This window comes from Podarcis tiliguerta (assembly GCF_965153285.1).
Source record: "Podarcis tiliguerta genome assembly, chromosome: 7".
NCBI lineage: Eukaryota > Metazoa > Chordata > Lepidosauria > Squamata > Lacertidae > Podarcis > Podarcis tiliguerta.
The window spans coordinates 43,418,152-43,435,818 of record NC_139540.1 but is presented as its reverse complement, the minus strand read 5'-3'; the positions used below and the strand labels follow the sequence as shown (position 1 = coordinate 43,435,818).

General features: G+C 41.8%; 2 protein-coding genes across 22 annotated transcripts in view; one reads left to right on the top strand and one right to left on the bottom strand.

Moving 5' to 3' along the window:
- Positions 1–17,667, top strand: part of RIOK3 (RIO kinase 3) — a 910,199-nt gene that overhangs the window by 812,724 nt on the left and 79,808 nt on the right. The gene's annotated exons all lie outside the window — the stretch shown is intronic.
- The window catches only part of ZNF521 (zinc finger protein 521), a 283,936-nt gene that overhangs the window by 237,354 nt on the left and 28,915 nt on the right, over positions 1–17,667 (bottom strand). For all 21 annotated transcript variants that reach the window (XM_083451574.1, XM_083451573.1, XM_083451571.1 and 18 more), the window contains one exon: positions 11,052–11,231. Coding sequence is in view for 15 of the 21 variants with exons in the window: in XM_083451563.1 (XP_083307689.1) it covers positions 11,052–11,231 (180 nt within the window). In the remaining 6 variants the exon portion in view is untranslated. The remainder of the gene's footprint in view (positions 1–11,051; positions 11,232–17,667) is intronic.

Sequence of the window (17,667 nt, the reverse complement as noted above, 5' to 3'; positions counted from 1 at the left end):
TTATATTTACTTCTGAATGGAACATGCATAGGATTGAGCTATGAATAACTTCCATGTGAATACCTGCAACTGGAAGAAGTTGAATGTAACACTTTTTTCATAAAGCATACTTGCATATGCATGCAAACACAGGGGTCCTCACCTGGCTATCAAAGGGATGAGAATGGGTTTATCTTTCATAAAAGACTCAAAGTATACTTTGAAGGGGGTAGATATTTTTAAAAACTGTTTCGAAGAAGGTTCAATTCATTTGACTTGAGAAGTTATTTTACATTAAGAAAGGAATTCAGATGCTGTGGCTACCAGGGCTTTATTGAGTGCAAGGATAGGATGATAATATACAGCTTAATCAACAGAAAGATGAAGGTCAAAGACTAACATTGTTATGTCTGCAATACATTTTAAAATCAAAATTCAAAGAGTAAATGTTTTGACAGTCTGGAATTTTTGAGGACGAAGGTTGAACTTAATCCGAGGCTCAGAATACTTTGAGAATTTCATATATTTTAGGATTTGTGGCAATGGCAGTGTGCTTTTTCAGGTTTCAGAGAATGTTTATTAAGCAGTAGTTGTGCCGTAATTTATTAAAGTGCACTTCAGACACATAAGCTGAACTTTGCTTTCATCAAGAGAAAGTAAATAATCAGAATCTGCTGTTCCCACTTTTCCTTTTGTTAACTTTTACATCTGGTAAAGGGGCTTGCATTGTGTTTGAAAAACCTGACCCTTCCTGTGCCTTCTCCACGGGAGACACCCAACCCTCCTCCAGTCATTAAACTGGACTTCCCGCTGGAATGAAGCAGTAAAAACAAATGAGACACACCATTTCCATTCACAGTTAGAAAAGCAGTGAAAGATCAGGCATTTCTCTGATACATTATTTAGCTTGCTTCCCTCCCCCTGTGCAAAAAAAAGTGCATGAACCACCATTTTCCTGAATTTGACACCTTGTCAGTCTGCTCTGTTATTGTATACATAGGTGTCCTGGCTATGTATTTCCAACTTCAGGAATTAAGAATGTATCCATAAAAATACTTTTAGTAGGCGTTGAGCGGCTGAATCAAATGTGGACAGAAAAGTCAAGGGAAACTTTCCCTCTACTTTTTATTTCAGCGAGCTCCCCATGAATTGTTTTATATGCAGATACAGATTCACAGTGGTGAAATATTGGCAGTGAGCTTGAGAATGTCATTGATCATACTGTTCTGGTAACAAATGAGATTTCAGCAACTCAGTTATCATTTACATCATCTTGTGTGAAAATGTTTTAACGCTATGAAGCAAATATCAAGGAGGGGGCAAAACAAAATTATGAGGGATGGTTTCATTGCTGTTTCATGGTGGGGGAGCACAAATCATTTGCTGAAAGATCTGTAACCAATGTTCTCATCTCTCAGTCCACAACACATGCACAAGCTTTTGTTTCTGCTATCTTGTTCTGTCATCCCAACACCATCCCAGAAACTGCTGGGAAGGATACAACATAAGCTAAGATATAACCTTAGTATAAAACATGAGTATTACAGTTCCAAACATGCCTACTACCATCCATCTGTTAAAGAATACTCCTGTCGCCATACATTCTTTGGGCTCACTGCACAATGCACTGAGGAAACACAATGCCTTTAAACTTCAAGGAGTTCCCACTGCAATGTGGAGAAAGAGAGATTCAGAGATTATGGAATAATCATCTCCAAATCGATCAATTTTCCCCTGAAGGTAAAACTGAAAGAAATAAAAAGTTGAACAGTTCCAGCTACACAGCTTGAAGTTTAAAGGAAAAGTACCCCCAGGGCACATTGTGGAATGATCCCTATCTCCTTCTCCTGGTGCTTATTAACAGGTCAGAGATCTCCACTACATTTACACCATTCCCAGGTGATCTCCCCTACCAAGGATGGTGACCTTTCAGCCCAAAGAAAGAATTAAGAACATGAAGTTCTACTTCTTTAACAAAGTTTTCTTCTGTCATCAGCCATTTTGGAATCGGATGACAGATTTGTCAAAAAAATAAAATCTCTGCAGCCTCTTAGTCATCCTGATGAATGAAGACACTGCACAAAATATATACCAACCGTACTTCTAACAGAATTTGTTTTAAAAATTCATATAAGACTAACACGTTGAGATAAAGTTAATATAATATAATAAATATAACTGGTATATGAAGCCACACATGCATCATCCATTCATCCACTTGTAATCTTGCTAAATAGCCATCTTGGGATTTAGTGCAAAAGTTCATTAAGGTGCAGGAGATGGACAAACAGAATGCATACACAGCAGGGCCAAATTCTGTTTAAGCAACTATTGTGTAAAGAAGCAATGTGTGGTTGCGGTGCTTTAACTCAAGGGAGTTAAGTAAGAAAGGATATTCTACCACGTTTACTCCAGTGACGGCACCCTGACCTCAATTCTGCACCCTTATTTGAAAGCTTGTGTGTTTGCCACAGTTTCTGAACTTGGCAACAACCCTAGAACAGGAGCCCCAGGATTTTTGCAAGCCTCTGCCAATGCACTGTTAGTAGTGCCATGATTGTGGAACAGTTCTTCCCTCACTTGCAGCTCACTGGCAGCCACAGCATAATTTTTCTTCCCAGCTACCCTGGGAAGCAACAGGGAAACACAAGAGGCTCAGGGAGAACTTGCTGCTAAGTCACAAAGGAGCATATTGCATTTTCTAATTGTACTATCATGCTTTGATGTACACCGTAAAGTGTGACTGTGGCAAAGATGCACCTGCAAAAAGGTGAATCATGTAAGTAAACTTGTCAGGGAGCCACAGTTGGCTGCAGTTACCTTTGCACACTCATGTTTCCTGAATATAATGTGCAAAATGGCCCTCATCTCAGAATGGTGTATACATTAATGAATACTGATTATTAACAGTATAATACTAAATCCTATCCCTTCCCTCAGACTCCAATGCAACCATATGAAATAACTGCTCTGACTTTCCCTCTAATGCATTTCTGTTAACTGTATTTTGTAATAGATTTTCCCAGCCAGGCACAATGTACAAAAAAGCAAAACTCCCCACCATCACTTGGACACAATTTCTGTCTCTAGAAATAAAATGTGAAGTCACAAATCTGGTTTGTGCTAGAATGACAACGCACCAAAAATCTTCTTAATACTTACATTGTTCCACCAGTACTTAATATGCAATTGTTCTGCCACATATCTTCTCTTACCTATTGACTCTAACACCCCATGAGATAAGCCACTTTCCCCCTTTTACTTCCCCTCCCTTTCCTAATCAGAAAAACGGGAAAGGCTGTGTAAGGTTAGTGTTTTTGCTATTGCTTTTTTCTACCTTTTTGATTGTACATGTGTTTGTTGTTAGCTGTTCTGACACCTTGGTGGGAAGGCATGATATAAATCCTGAAAACTAGGGTTGCCATATTTCAAACAATGTAAAGTTGTTGAGTTTTTAGTTTTGCCCAAAGTTGTTGAGATTTGGGGGCAAAATGACTTTTTTTTAAAAAATGCCATTTTGAGCTATTTTTATGGGGAAATGGCAAAAATGGCACTGCTGCCGTGGGCTGCCATACGTCCAGATTTTCCCAGACACTTGCCCAATTTCTGCCTGGGCACTGCTGCCGACGTATCAATCTTGACGTATCAATCTGTGGTTTTTCACTAGCATGGGAAAAACTTGATAGAGGGTGCAGACACTGAGTTGTATAGAATGGAGCCACTGTGCGAGAGGAATGGTGTCTGCCTAAGCGGTGGAACTCCTCTCTCTCCTCTCTCCTTCCTAGCAACCTTGTCTGCCCTGCACCCCCCAAAATCTGCATTTTGACCCAACCTTCCAGAACAGATGGGGGGGGGAGGGGAGAGAGCAGGGGGCACATAAGCTGAAGGGTGAAAGTGACATGAGAGGAAGTTGTTCCTCTCTGGCAATGACTCAATTAGATTCAACTCTTGCTCTGATTTTTCTTGTCAAAAGTTTCCAATTGCCTATCACTGTGAGCGTGCACTTTTAATCTTGTAGCCAGTGACTAAAAAGGGACAAGAACAGGCGGCTTTAGCGCCCTGCACAATATCACATCATTTATAAAGCTTGCCAGATTCAATTTTTCTTGGCACATAATTTGGATTATCTTGGCAGAGAATTGCATGTTTTATTCCATTGTGTGCCGTGTACTAATGCCCTATGTAAGGCTTCTTTTCTCAAACTTCCCTATAAAGACAACAAAAGGAAAATAATCAATTAGGGAGGACTTTCCTGTGAAGTCAATATTATCGTGAGATAAACTTTTCAATCAAGCCTTCATCAATCTATACTGAGTGGTCATGTGCAAGTCTAGGGGCAGTAGCTGGTCGGCTGAGCAATAGATCAAGGCAGATAGAAATCTATTAAAAATCACATATGCTAAGTTTTTCTTAAAGAATAACCTGTTTCATATTAAATAATATGAACATAGGCTTCTTAGCTGTACAATGAATCTCTAAACTGAATCAATGACTTCTACCAGATACAATGAATTAAATGAGACTATTCTATGCAAATGAAGAACCAATTTCTCCGCATTTTAAATATATTTACAGATTTTGATTTTACACCATTGCTTAGGAAATACATGAAAACCCAAGTTTAAATTTGCCTTTTCTTTCTTGCTGATTTAAAATCACATTGATTTAAATTATCTCACCATATATAAAATACATGAGTTGGGTGTATAGATGGAATTCCTTTAATTTTTTGTGCGTATCAAGAACATTGGAGAAAATTTGAACCTAGAGTAGCAAGAATAAAAGTATAAAAGAACATTGCACATGTATACACCAGATTCACGTACAGAAATGGAGTGGAATTACTTCCATTGGCTCACCCCTCCTGTATGCATTCAGAACAACATCAGGAAACTGTAAGAACAGTACACGATATATGGGACCTTGGAGAGTTCCTGGACCCATGGATAGAGCATTATGAGCATTCAGCTTGTATGCACATAAGCTCAGTGCTGATGTTTCGCTGAATGTATGTTGATGAAGACTGTCACTACAGTGTTCATTCAGTGTATACAAATCTCATGTGCCTCCAAGGCTATAGGTTCTAGATTATCTTCCTTTGATTTCAGAAGATCATTTTTCTGGGTCTAAATTGATAAATATATGAAAACAATATTAAGTTAAAACAAAAACAGCTGACAAAGAAAAATGTTTGATAAATTCTATCTAAAAGCAGAGAAGAGCATAGAGGTCTGAACTGATCTACTCTCTATAATGGAAATGTGCTTTATTCTTAATCCATGTGAGTAGGTCTTATGTTTCTGGTACATAACCATTCACTCTCCCCAAGTACGTCTGCATATATATTCTTGTCAGCATTTTAATTAGAAGTGCTTGTAACTTTTATTGGGGGGGGTGTCCTGCAGCCCAATGCTAACCCCAGATGGATATTATGCATATTTAAAACAAAAATGAGCAAGACTTGCTTCCCTTACAGTCATAATCCAAAATCTTACAGGACTGTGCTCTATGGGAGCATAGGCTGTTTTATTATCTCCGACACTGGGGAATATTTTGAGCGCTCAGTATACACCAGAGCCACTGGATGGAGCCTTCATGTTTGAATTAGGGTTTCAGCCACAAGCCCCTGAAACCCACAGGAATACAGCACAATCTTTCACAAGTCCAGCCAGAAGCAAAGCACAATGTACTCCCAGGTAAGTCTGCACAGAACTGTTACCTTAAATCAGGCGTTGGAATCTGAATTGTGGCCTTCGTTTAAAAACTTTAATCCTCAACTCCAATTTGGTCTGACTGGAAACAATGACAGGAGCATAATTACTACTGTAGCTCAGTGATGGAGCAATTCGGATTGGGGTATTGTATAGGGGTTTTTCTTGGGGTGGGGGGTGGGGAGTTGCTGTTATCAATATAATTTTTTCTATCTTTAATTTTTAGATCTTATTACAATTTATTATTTATGCGGAAATAGTTCGGTTTGGTGGCATCTTCATTCTAAACATCGAGATCTAGCTCGGGGGGGCCTTCTGGTGGTTCTCTAACTGCAAGAAGTGAGGTCACAGGGAACCAGGCAGAGGGCCTTCTTGGTAGTGGCGCCCGCCCTGTGGAATGCCCTCCCACCAGATGTCAAGGAAATAAAAAACTATCTGACTTTTAGAAGACATCTGAAGGCAGCCCTGTATGGGGAAGATTTTAATATTTGACATTTTATTATGTTTTTATGTGTGCTGGAAGCCACTCATAGAGGCTGGGGCAACCCAGCCAGTTGGGCGGGGTATAAATAATAAAATTAGTATTATCGATAATCATTATTAACTATGAAAAGGCAGCATGAAAATGAAATGATGATAATGATTATGTTTTGCATGCAGAATGCCTCAATTTCATTCCCTGGCATTTCCAGGTAGGGTTGTGAGGGACCCTAGAGAGTTGCTACCAGTCAGTGAAGACAATACTAACCTAGACGGGCTCAGTATAAGGCAGCTTCCTATGTTCCTATAATTGACCGAATTTCAGTCTGGATCCCACAATGTTCAGGAGAAGCAGCAACATAAGGCTATACTCTACCACTGAAAACAAATTCATAGCTAGCATGCGCTTCCCCCACCCAACTCTTTGAATGCAGACCCTCTTCTCCCCCCTTTGCACCTTAGAGCCACATCACAAAAGGCCTCTCAGGCTCCCAAGTTTACATCGCCATTTACAGTATAGTGCGGAGAAAGCTCTCTTACACACCCCAAGCCCATGTGCACACAACACATGGCCAGGGACACAGAAGCAAGTCAAATTAGTTTTTGCATTCTGAACTAGAATAAAGTTATTAGGTTAGGGCCTAAAAAGGTAAAGGGACCCCTGACCATTAGGTCCAGTCGTGACCAACTCTGGGGTTGCGGCACTCATCTCGCTCTATCGGCCGAGGGAGCTGGCGTACAGCTTCCGGGTCATGTGGCCAGCATGACTAAGCCGCTTCTGGCGAACCAGAGCAGTGCACAGAAACGCTGTTTACCTTCCCGCAGGAGCAGTACCTATTTATCTACTTGCACTTGACGTGCTTTCGAACTGCTAGGTTGGCAGGAGCTGGGACCGAGCAACGGGAGCTCAACCCGTTGCAGGGATCTGAACCACCAACCTTCTGATTGGCAAGTCCTAGGCTCTGTGCTTTAACCCACAGCACCACCCGCATCCCAGGTTAGGGCCTACTTTGGCATTATTGACCATTCCACACCTTGGGAAAGATCAGCAATAGGCCACACACTCATAGGTTTCTACTCTCCTCACCGCTAAGAAAAATAGAGATGGAAAGAAAAGATCCCGTCTTTCTCTGAATATGGGATTGCTCCTGAGCCTCTATGAAAGAGGATTTGATTTTGCCGAGTCGCGGAAGTACGATCCCAGGAAGAAAAGTAGCACCAGAATATGATCTGAATTAGAACTTAACTGTGTCTGCAAAACAGGATCCTAAATCTATAATAAAGTTCCTTAAAAAAGCTTTTTCAGAAGTTTGCTATCTCTCCAAGCATCATAAAAATCAATACTTGCTAAAAGCAGCAACTATCTTTGGGCTCAGTAATACTTCATCAGTTTATATTTAGGTTACTGGGTCATATTTTCTTGACATTATTGTGCTTAACGTACACAAAACATGGTGCTGAAACTTCCAATAACTCAAAACTAAACTAAATATGATAGGAATGAAAACATAGATTTAGCAGCCTAATTTACGGCACTATTCTGTGCACATTTATTGGAAAGTAAGTCCTATTACACTCGTGGGGAATTATATATAGGATTGCAGCCTCAAGTACCCAATTTCAGCATTTGGGGGCTGAAGCATGCTTTCTTCACTCGTTCTTTCATACACGGCCTGGTTCACACAACACAGCAAGCCTTCTTCCTGGTCTTTTTTACTCCAGTGCCGTGCTAAGCCAAGATTTTAGCCATACCAGCCAAACCCCATTGGGGGGTAAAAAGGACTAGGTTGGAGAAAAGCAGCTGCGAGCAACTCTCCAGGGCTCTGCACATCTGTGTGGTTCCAATAAACCATAGTTTGGCTTACCAGCTGGGGCAATGTCTCTTCTTTTGCCCATTGTTAATTAGAAAAATGAAACAACTAGAAAACTGTACAAGGGCTTTATTTCATACCATATCCAGGACAAAACCATTTGCTATTTATTTTTTTCTAATATATGCCACCCTCTGGAACCAACACATAAAATATTTTTGACTGATCCTGCAGACAGCATTAAAAACAAGCACACACATGAGATACTTTTAAGAAAATGGCATATTTGTATAATCCTTGTTTCAAGCACAGCACACCGTACTTAATCTTGGATTATTTCAGGTGTGGCAGAGCACGAGGAACAATCTTGGGCCTTCGATGCAGAAAGAGGTTTTTAATTTTTTCCAAACCCTCAGTTTTATTTTGAATAGTTTTGATTTCTACCAGTCAACAATTTCTACAGCAAGACTGAGACACCAGGCTTTTTAGGGGATTCAGTGCCTTTCTTTGAAAAACATTTCTTTTTAAATGTACTCAAGTGGCAGAGCCATTTTAACCCTCATTTAGCATGGCAAGTTCTGCCCTCCAGCATGACCTGGGGTGAAGTGGATCAGGAGCAGTGCTCCAGGAATTTCTCCTTTCGCTTCAGTTCCCTAGTTGCGCGATATTCAGTTCATGCTGCTTGCAGTCACTCAACTCAACACCCAGCTCCGGGTGAGATATGTCAGGGGATTACAAAGGGTCCGTCAAGGAAAAATGGAGGCAGCAATTTTTTATTTTTGTTTCTTCTTTTTGGTAGAAAAGGAGAAAGTTTACCAGACATAAATGGCCAAATTGGGGGGGAGGGGTTTCCACCCACCGACACCAACACCTTGCCAGACTAAATAAGAATTGCCTAAAGGAGAGCATGACAAGTACATAAAAGGGCTGGAGTGAAACAGAAGGATTGATTTACCCAAACTTTGGTCAGAAGAACATTTCAAAAGACCAAGAGCAAAAAGCAAAACATAGGCAACACACAGAAAATATATACTGCGATTGTCTGCAGCTTCAAATATAGGGCAGTGCAGGCAGTTCCCCACACAAGATGCCAAGCCGAGGGGGCGCCAAACTGAGAAGATACACAATCAAGGCCGTCTTACCCATAGGCGCTAGAGGTGCGGGGCACCCAGGGACCAGGCTTTCAGGGGCGCCAGGCTGAGAGTCCAGGGACCAAGAGTTGAGTCCAGGGAAGAGCCCACCTGTCGGTCGGAGCGCCGTGGCGGGCTCCTCCGCTGCTGGCAGCTCTGCGCCGCAAGTTCAGGGGCGAACGAGCCAGTGAGATGCTGAGACAGCTGGCCAGCTCCACCCTCCTTTGCACCTGGGACTGGGCAACCTGTGGGGGGCGGGCGCGCCAGGCAGATCTTTGCACCCCGGCACCGCATATGCTTAGGACAGCCCTGTACACAATTGAGAAGATCCATTTGGGGATGCCAAATTTTGGCATCACACAGTGTGCCATATTATGAGAGATTTCCCCCTTAAATATGTTTGTTCTGTTTCTCTATTCACCATGAATTGGCTTCAGTACCAGATTATACATATGAACATACAAGGCTACCTTATGAATATAAGCATTCCCAGACAGCTTCATCTACTCTGACTGAAGGCAGCTCTCTGAGTCTAAGGATTCTCTCCAGGGCCTTTCCCCAGCCTTGTTATCAGAGACTGCTTTTTAACTGCATGTACTTTGGACCTTCTGCATTCAAAGCATGTATTCTGCTGCTGAGCTACAGCCTGCTTTATACACACAAGTATGCAATCTTGTGTGGCTGCTTTGGCTAAAGAGCTAAAGGTGCCAGTAAATGCACACAAATAATACTGCAAAATGCTTATCTGCTTCCCTTAATTGCAAAAAGCACACGTCTCATACATTTTTCTCTACAGAAATAGCTAACTGCTGGCCGTGATGATTCCTGTGATCTGAACTCAGAAGGTTTAGGCCAATCTGAATAACATTCACAAGTAAATGAAGAAACCATGGGGAATTGTGTAAAAAATGTGTTTATTTTTGGATATAGTCTTATTATGGTAGGTAAAGGAGAATTTGCTTGCTTAGACCAAGGGATTGTTGCCAGTGCTGCACCACTTATTTCTTCACGGCTGAAAAAATTACTTTGATTTCAAAAAACATGAATGTCTAATATCAATTGTTTTCTGGAGCTGCCCTGACCTGCATTCCTTTGGGTTGGAGTCCCTGGATTGGTCTTCAAGGATATAGGATGCATTGGTTTGCCCCTACATAATTCCTCATGCTTCTGAGGCCAAAAGATTTTTCAAGAAAGCTTCTCAACCAAAATGCTTCCTGTGGTTTACCACATGGGGTTATATGAGGTGGGTCTTCTCATCACCATCCCAGCATCCAAGTCCATATTCTGTTTAGTAAATTGCATTAGAAATTTATTTGGTTCTGTCAGTCCCAATCACTGCTAAGAAAACCCACTGAGAAAATCCACCTTTCTTTAGGGCCCAGATATCGCTCTAGACCACAGGCCCAAAAGTAAAACACCAAACAGCATCTTTGTCCACAGTGTTACAACTGGATAGGAGTAGGTTCATGAGGCTACTGTGACCAGCACACTACAATTATTGGTGTGATGTTTCACTACATCCAGTGCAAATTCTATCAGTGATCGCCACATACCATTTCTGAAAACAGCATTTGGAGCCCTGGGTCTAAGTTTTCAAGGACCAGGTTGTACCCACGCCATTTTTTCTTACATCAAATTGCATAAGAGACGCTTGGAGAGGCAAGTAAGAAAAATCAGCTATAAAGAAATCTACAATGGTGTTTAATGGTCTGCCAGAATGATCCATGCTTCCTTAGAACCTGAATGGAACCCATTCACTGAAGAACAATGGAATCGTTTCAGAAATGTGGACAAAATTACCTGAGCATCTTTAGCAGTAAAATAACAGGGAAGGGGGAAATGGGGGGGGGGGAGGGGAATAAGAGAGCGGTTCTGAAGAAAGGACCTGAAATCAGAAACAGAACAGTGGAAGGAGACACAAAGTGATAAGTATTGTTTACCTGTCAGTTGACATTGATTAATCTTGTGCTCTGTGATATCACTCAGTGACTCAAACACCTGGAGGCAGCTGTCACAGCTGTGCACAGCTTCTTCCTCTAACTCCTCCCCTTCTTCCGGCCTTTTCTTACAATCTATCAACTCTCCATCTTCTGTCTTGTCTTCTAGTTTACAGTTCAGATCTGAAAGAAAATCAAGACTGTGACCCCAGGGCTTTAAGAGATCCTTTAAAAAGAAGAAGATTCAGATTGGGTTTGTTGTTGTTTAGGTTACTTAACAAGCGGGGGGGGGGGGATTTTTGCTCAAGCCTGCAGAACATGAACATAATACTAGCTTTTATAGCCACATAAACAGAGGAAGCATCCATCCTCTCTTTTCTCAATGGTTTTTCTTCCCAAACAGTTACTCCCCCCCCTGCAAAAGCAGCACTTCCATTCGTCACAGTTAATTTTGTCAAGTTTAATATAACTATTGGGGGCTTTTCATCACTTGAATAATTTAAAAGAATAAATCCCTTCTACAATTCACCACTATATAACGAAAGGAAAGACAAAAAATGTACCAGTGAGTGAATTCAAGAGATTTTGTTTTAACTTTCAAAAAATGATAAAAGCTATCCAAGTCGTGAGAATGAAACTGTCTCATTTCCCTAACCAGCCAAATGATCAGATTATTTTATTTTATTGCCAACTAAAAATAAAAACATATGCCTTAAAATGAGAAGTCCTAAAGTTATTAAAACTGTCTGCTAATTAACCAAAGCTGTATTAACCTGCAGAGGATCACTAGCCCAAGAGACCCTGTTTCCATCATAAATCGTAACTGGTATAGTGAGGATCAAACTGATAATCTAGTTCCAGGACAGTAATGATGAGCCCAACAATAGGTTCTAACTTTTTGTAACCGGTTCACACAAATCCCTTGTAGAAAGTGAAATCTAATAATCATCCAGCACAACTGCAGCTTTATACACAACTTGCGCAAAAGGTAAAGGTACCCCTGCCCATCAGGGCCAGTCGTGACCGACTCTAGGGTTGCGCGCTCATCTCGCTCAAGAGGCCGGGAGCCGGCGCTGTCCGAAGACACTTCCGGGTCACGTGGCTAGCGTGACTAAGCTGCATCTGGCGAGCCAGTACCAGCGCCGCACACGGAAATGCCGTTTACCTTCCCGCTAGAAAGCGGTCCCTATTTATCTACTTGCACTTAGGGGTGCTTTCGAACTGCTAGGTGGGCAGGAGCTGGGACCGAACGACGGGAGCTCACCCCACCGCGGGGATTCGAACCGCCGACCTTTCGATCGGCAGGTCCTAGGCTCTGTGGTTTAACCCACAGCACCACCCGCGTCCCCAGCGCAAAAGGGACAAGCAAGTTTAAGACTTTAAAAAGATCATAATTTAAGAGAGCTTCTTGTGAACTTTCAGAAGATTACCCATGCCAAAATGGCTTGAAAACATAGTACTGAAAAGCTAAGAGCTCTATCTAGTTCACCAGGTATTAAAAATATCTTTTTTTCCCCTTCAGATACTAGGAGCTGTATCTTTCTATCAACCTTCCTCCAAAAGTAGAAAGCCATGATCAAGGTTGCATATATATAGTCCCCTGGGCCTATAAGAAATCTGATAAATTTCCTCCTGCCCACTGGAAAACAAACACCTGACTGGAGCAAAAAGAGACCTGAGAGAGGAACTTGGGAAGAGGTGGAGGTGCAGAACCTAAAACTGACTCGGGTGGAAGCTCTGCATCCACTGCAACTCAACATTTGTTCAGATGCAGCAGCAGTTTCTCCTACAGAGGTTAGCATAGCAATAAACCTCAGTTGAGTCTGATGGCAGGACTGGAGACATCAAGCAAGCTTCCCCTCTAGAGACCATCATTTTCCCACTAAGCTGTATGGGGAAAGAGAATGGGTTTGCCAGCACAGGAAGGCAGGAACACATCAACATCTTCTCCCTAGCACCTGGGAAGTTGCGAAAGAATGCTCTCCTCAACAGTTTGCCTGATAAGAGAGCACCCTCTTTGGCCGCAAAAATTAACTGATTGATCAAGCTCCATTAAGTACTATGGAAGCGAAGAGACACCCCCCCCCCCCAATTGCAGATGGCCCTCTTCATCCTTAAAACTCAATAAAGGAAATGTGGTTTCATACCTGGAATTATGTAAACAGTGGAAAAATCTGTATGGGTGTTATGTACTGAGTTGAATAGGATCCAAACTGCAGCAGTCTGATTGGTCCTAGAACAATAGGATTCAGAATGCAGCAGTCTGATTGGTCCTAGAACAATGCAGCAGTATGATTGGTTGGCAGGAACCACCCAATCATGCTCCAGATATAAGTGAATCCACAACCTGATTGGCTTACAGTAGAATTCCAGAATAGCCAATCATGTGCAGCCCATTGTGTAAATAATGTATATAAAGCAGATACTTCGAGGGGACTTTCATTCATTCCTCCTCACCACTATGAGCTGAATAAAGAGCATGAAATCACTTTGCGACTCTGAGTATATTTCAATGAGGAACCAAGAAACCCAAATGGCAAAATGATTGTACATGTGTAAACACTGTGCCTGAATATTGGTATATGTTTAGTCCGCAAGTGTGAATGAGGCGCAGAAGTTAATGTGTTTTGTATAAAGACATATTTCAAGTTCTAGGTTGTGTATGTGAATGGCATGTAAAAGTATGATCCTTTGTGTTTTTGGTATGGTGGCACGTATATTTGGCAAGTATTATGAATATGTCGTCTACTAACAAGCAGCTTATACATGTTAAATGCATATGGAAAGCTCCCTTTAAAATCCCTTTGGAAAGTGTGTGTGGTAATTAAGGCCGCCATAGTACATGGGAAAGCAACTCAGTTACTAAAGGTGCTCACATTCCACCAGTAGTAAGGCACAATCCACCGTGCGTCATTCTCTAGTCAAATACTGACTACATATACACTCTTTAGGAAACTGTGATTGACAGTGAGTCCCCATGGTATAATACATGCAGTATACACATAATTAAAATACGAGTATGACTCTTATAAGAAGCAGTCCTGGTATAGAAGTAGTATACTGGCATGTACCAGCTAATTTCCATATTGTTTCATTTGGATCTTACATTGCCCCAGAACAACACATGCTGATTGAAGAGAAAAGCCCCTTTAAACTCCCTTTAACACACTGCTTGGATCCCAAACTTACTTGTAAGTACATTCCCAACCTTTACATCTACCTTAGCCTAGCAGTTAAAAATACCGCTAGGTTATAAGCAGCTGAGGAAAAGAAATAATTGTCTTAACTGTTGCAAACTGACCCCGACATCATTAAACACTTGTTGGAAGGCAGCATGTGCACAATGCATACTATTAGATGTTCAGCTCAAGCTCCCAGTTTCATCTCATAAAACTGACAGCACTCGGGGAAATGCAGGCACTGGGTCTGAATTTTAACACGACTATTTAAATGCTGCACATAAAGTTTACAGACCTGTTTGTTTTAAAATAAGGGTAGAGTCTGACTCTGCTTTAAGTAGCATGCTAGAGGGGAGAAAGAGATGCAACAACGCTCAGCACTTATTATTCATGAATGCTGGCCCTTAACAAGAATCCAATAGAATAACAGACAGGCGCGCGCACAGAGCTTAGGATACAAAACGTGAAAAACTGCTTATGACAATGCATTTTACAAAAATAGAACCGATTATTAATGTTAGAATTATTTTTTCAAATTACATAATGGGAGTCGCTGTGGGGGAGAGGGAAGACTTGCTTCCATTTATGCATTCACAGATACAAACCTACTGGGACGGGAGTCAGGCAACTTAGTCCCTTCTGCTGCAACTTCAGAATGCATGCTCTAGCAAAATGCTACGGTAGTTTTTAGGTCAACTCTTAAGGGGGAAAACCTGCGAGACCTGGGTTCAGTCACAGCCTCTGTGTAATGAGTTGTGGCAGCCTCTGCCTCTCTTGATGCATATATTTCTACCACTGCTTCTCTCCCCCCCCCCCCCCATAAAGACCTCTCCATTTTAAAATAAAGCCACAGATACTTGGAAGCTGCTGAATGGTTTTAGAGATGGCAGGAAGAACCATCGTCTACATTGCGTATGGCAGCACACAATTATTACGGCTAGGTTTTGATGAAGCATTGACTCAGTGGCAACCCTAACTATTGGTTGGCTCCACCAATATATTCCAAGCCTTTCACACTAGTTAATGACTTCCCATAGTTGTATCTTCTGGGAACACTGCTCATTCAACATCTCACTCTGGACGTTCAGAAAATAGCCACATGCTTCCATTCCCACCACCCAGTAACCATACAGACTACAAACTACAGTTTTAAAATATATACCTGAAGGAATATACCTGAAGGAGCATCTCCACCCCCATCATTCAGCCTGGACACTGAGATCCAGCACCGAGGGCCTTCTGGCAGTTCCCTCATTGAGAGAAGTGAGGTTACAGGGAACCAAACAGAGGGCCTTCTCGGTAGTGGCGCCCTGTGGAACGCCCTCCCTTCAGATGTGAAAGAAATAAGTAGCTATCTTATCTTTAAAAGACATCTGAAGGCAGCCCTGTTTAGGGAAGTTTTAAATATTTAATGCTGTATTGTTTTTAACAGTGGGACGCGGGTGGCGCTGTGGGTAAAACCTCAGCGCCTAGGACTTGCCGATCGCATGGTCGGCGGTTCGAATCCCCGCGGCGGGGTGCGCTCCCGTCGTTCGGTCCCAGCACCTGCCAACCTAGCAGTTCGAAAGCACCCCTAAGTGCAAGTAGATAAATAGGGACCGCTTACCAGCGGGAAGGTAAACGGCGTTCCGTGTGCTGCGCTGGCTCGCCAGATGCAGCTTGTCACGCTGGCCACGTGACCCGGAAGTGTCTGTGGACAGCGCTGGCTCCCGGCCTATAGAGTGAGATGAGCGCACAACCCGAGAGTCTGGCAAGACTGGCCCGTACGGGCAGGGGTACCTTTACCTTTATTGTTTTTAACATTTGATTGGAAGCCGCCCAGAGTGGCTGGGGAAACTCAGCCAGATGGGCGGGGTATTAATAATAATAATCATAATAATAATAGGGTTTTTTTTTTAAAAGAGTTCCACAATGCAAATTGTCTGCCAAATACCCAATATCTAAATCCGTGATTGCACACTCATCTGATGGGCAGCAAACAAGAGAAAAAGCATAAACCGCAATCCCTGCTTTTCTCTCGGTCCCATCAGTATGATGGACTGGTGTATGGCCATCATCAGCCTGAGGTTTTATAGCATCTCCAAGCTTATACTGGTAGGTGTCACCTAATGTTATCAACATTTATTTTACACAGAGCTTGCCTTCCCACACTTTCTCTACATCAAATATCCACGTGACTCCAAATCAGAAGTCCTACCAAATGAATTTTTTCTTTGATAACTGCAGAACTTGACATGAATTCTCTAGCTCACAGATGCATTTCAGATATCTGTGATATTAGAAACTTTTTCTCCTATCAAACATATGATAGACATGGGAAAATAAATGCACTGGGCCCACCTTTTCCAACAAGGGAAGGGGTGGAAGAGTTTTACAAGTACACAATCTCTGGAATGCTGTTATTGCTGGAGTCTGGATACAGAGAAAAAACTGGACTGCTGGGTTTCAGATATTACTTAGACACACACACACATGTCACCATCTCCTTGTGTATATGGGATGTATCCAACTAACTTTCACTGAGAGTAGACACAATGAAATTAATGGACTTAAGTTAGTCATGTTCATTCATTTCAATGGGTCAACTCTAAACAGGATTAGCACTGGATACAACTCATGGTATGGGTGGACAATCCGCTCATAGAAGCCTACAGCTGTGTGTGGATTGTCCATCACTGAATTGGATCTCCAGCATGAACTGCTGGAAGTTCAGGGTCTCAAACCACAATACACTAGTAAAGCTCAATACATCAGCAAGTCTGTATATCACTCTCCCATCTGCAAGATCTCTTTATAAGATTACCTAATGCAAAAGGGGGGAAAGATTTGGCTCTGGAAGGAATTCTAACCATTAATATAGTACATAAATGAACTGCTGTTTTCTGTTCCTGATTATGTTAAATGTTATTTATAAATGGTATTTTCCCCATTACTTTCGTGTCCTGGCAGGTGGCTTTCTCCTCTTCCTTCTCCTCATAAGGGATGTTATTGCTGTAACTTGGTCTAATAAAACTACAACTTTGGAGGAAAATGAAAAACTGAAAAGGCTTAAAAGAGTTAGCAGCAATAAACCCATGGACTTCAATTAATTTCCAGTAAGAGATTGGTTTAAGGCCAACAAGCAGAAATTCTATTCTGTCCATGTAAAAATTAGGTTTCACCACATTTACTTTTTATAACCTATATAAAAGTCAAGTTTTAAAAAAGTAATGAATATCTAAAAGCCATCTCAGCAGACTGGCAAAGACAATCTGTATGCCTGAAACTCATCTTGAATATTTCTCTCCACGCAACAAGGATCCATAGCTGATCAAGAGCCTAAAATGTCAAACTACGAGGAAGAAAGCCCAGTTTCCAGTCCATTTGACTGCGTTTTAATGGACCTCCTTCCAAGCCACTTCTGCATGGAAAAGTGCTGGCAAAAGAAAGGAAAACTAAGA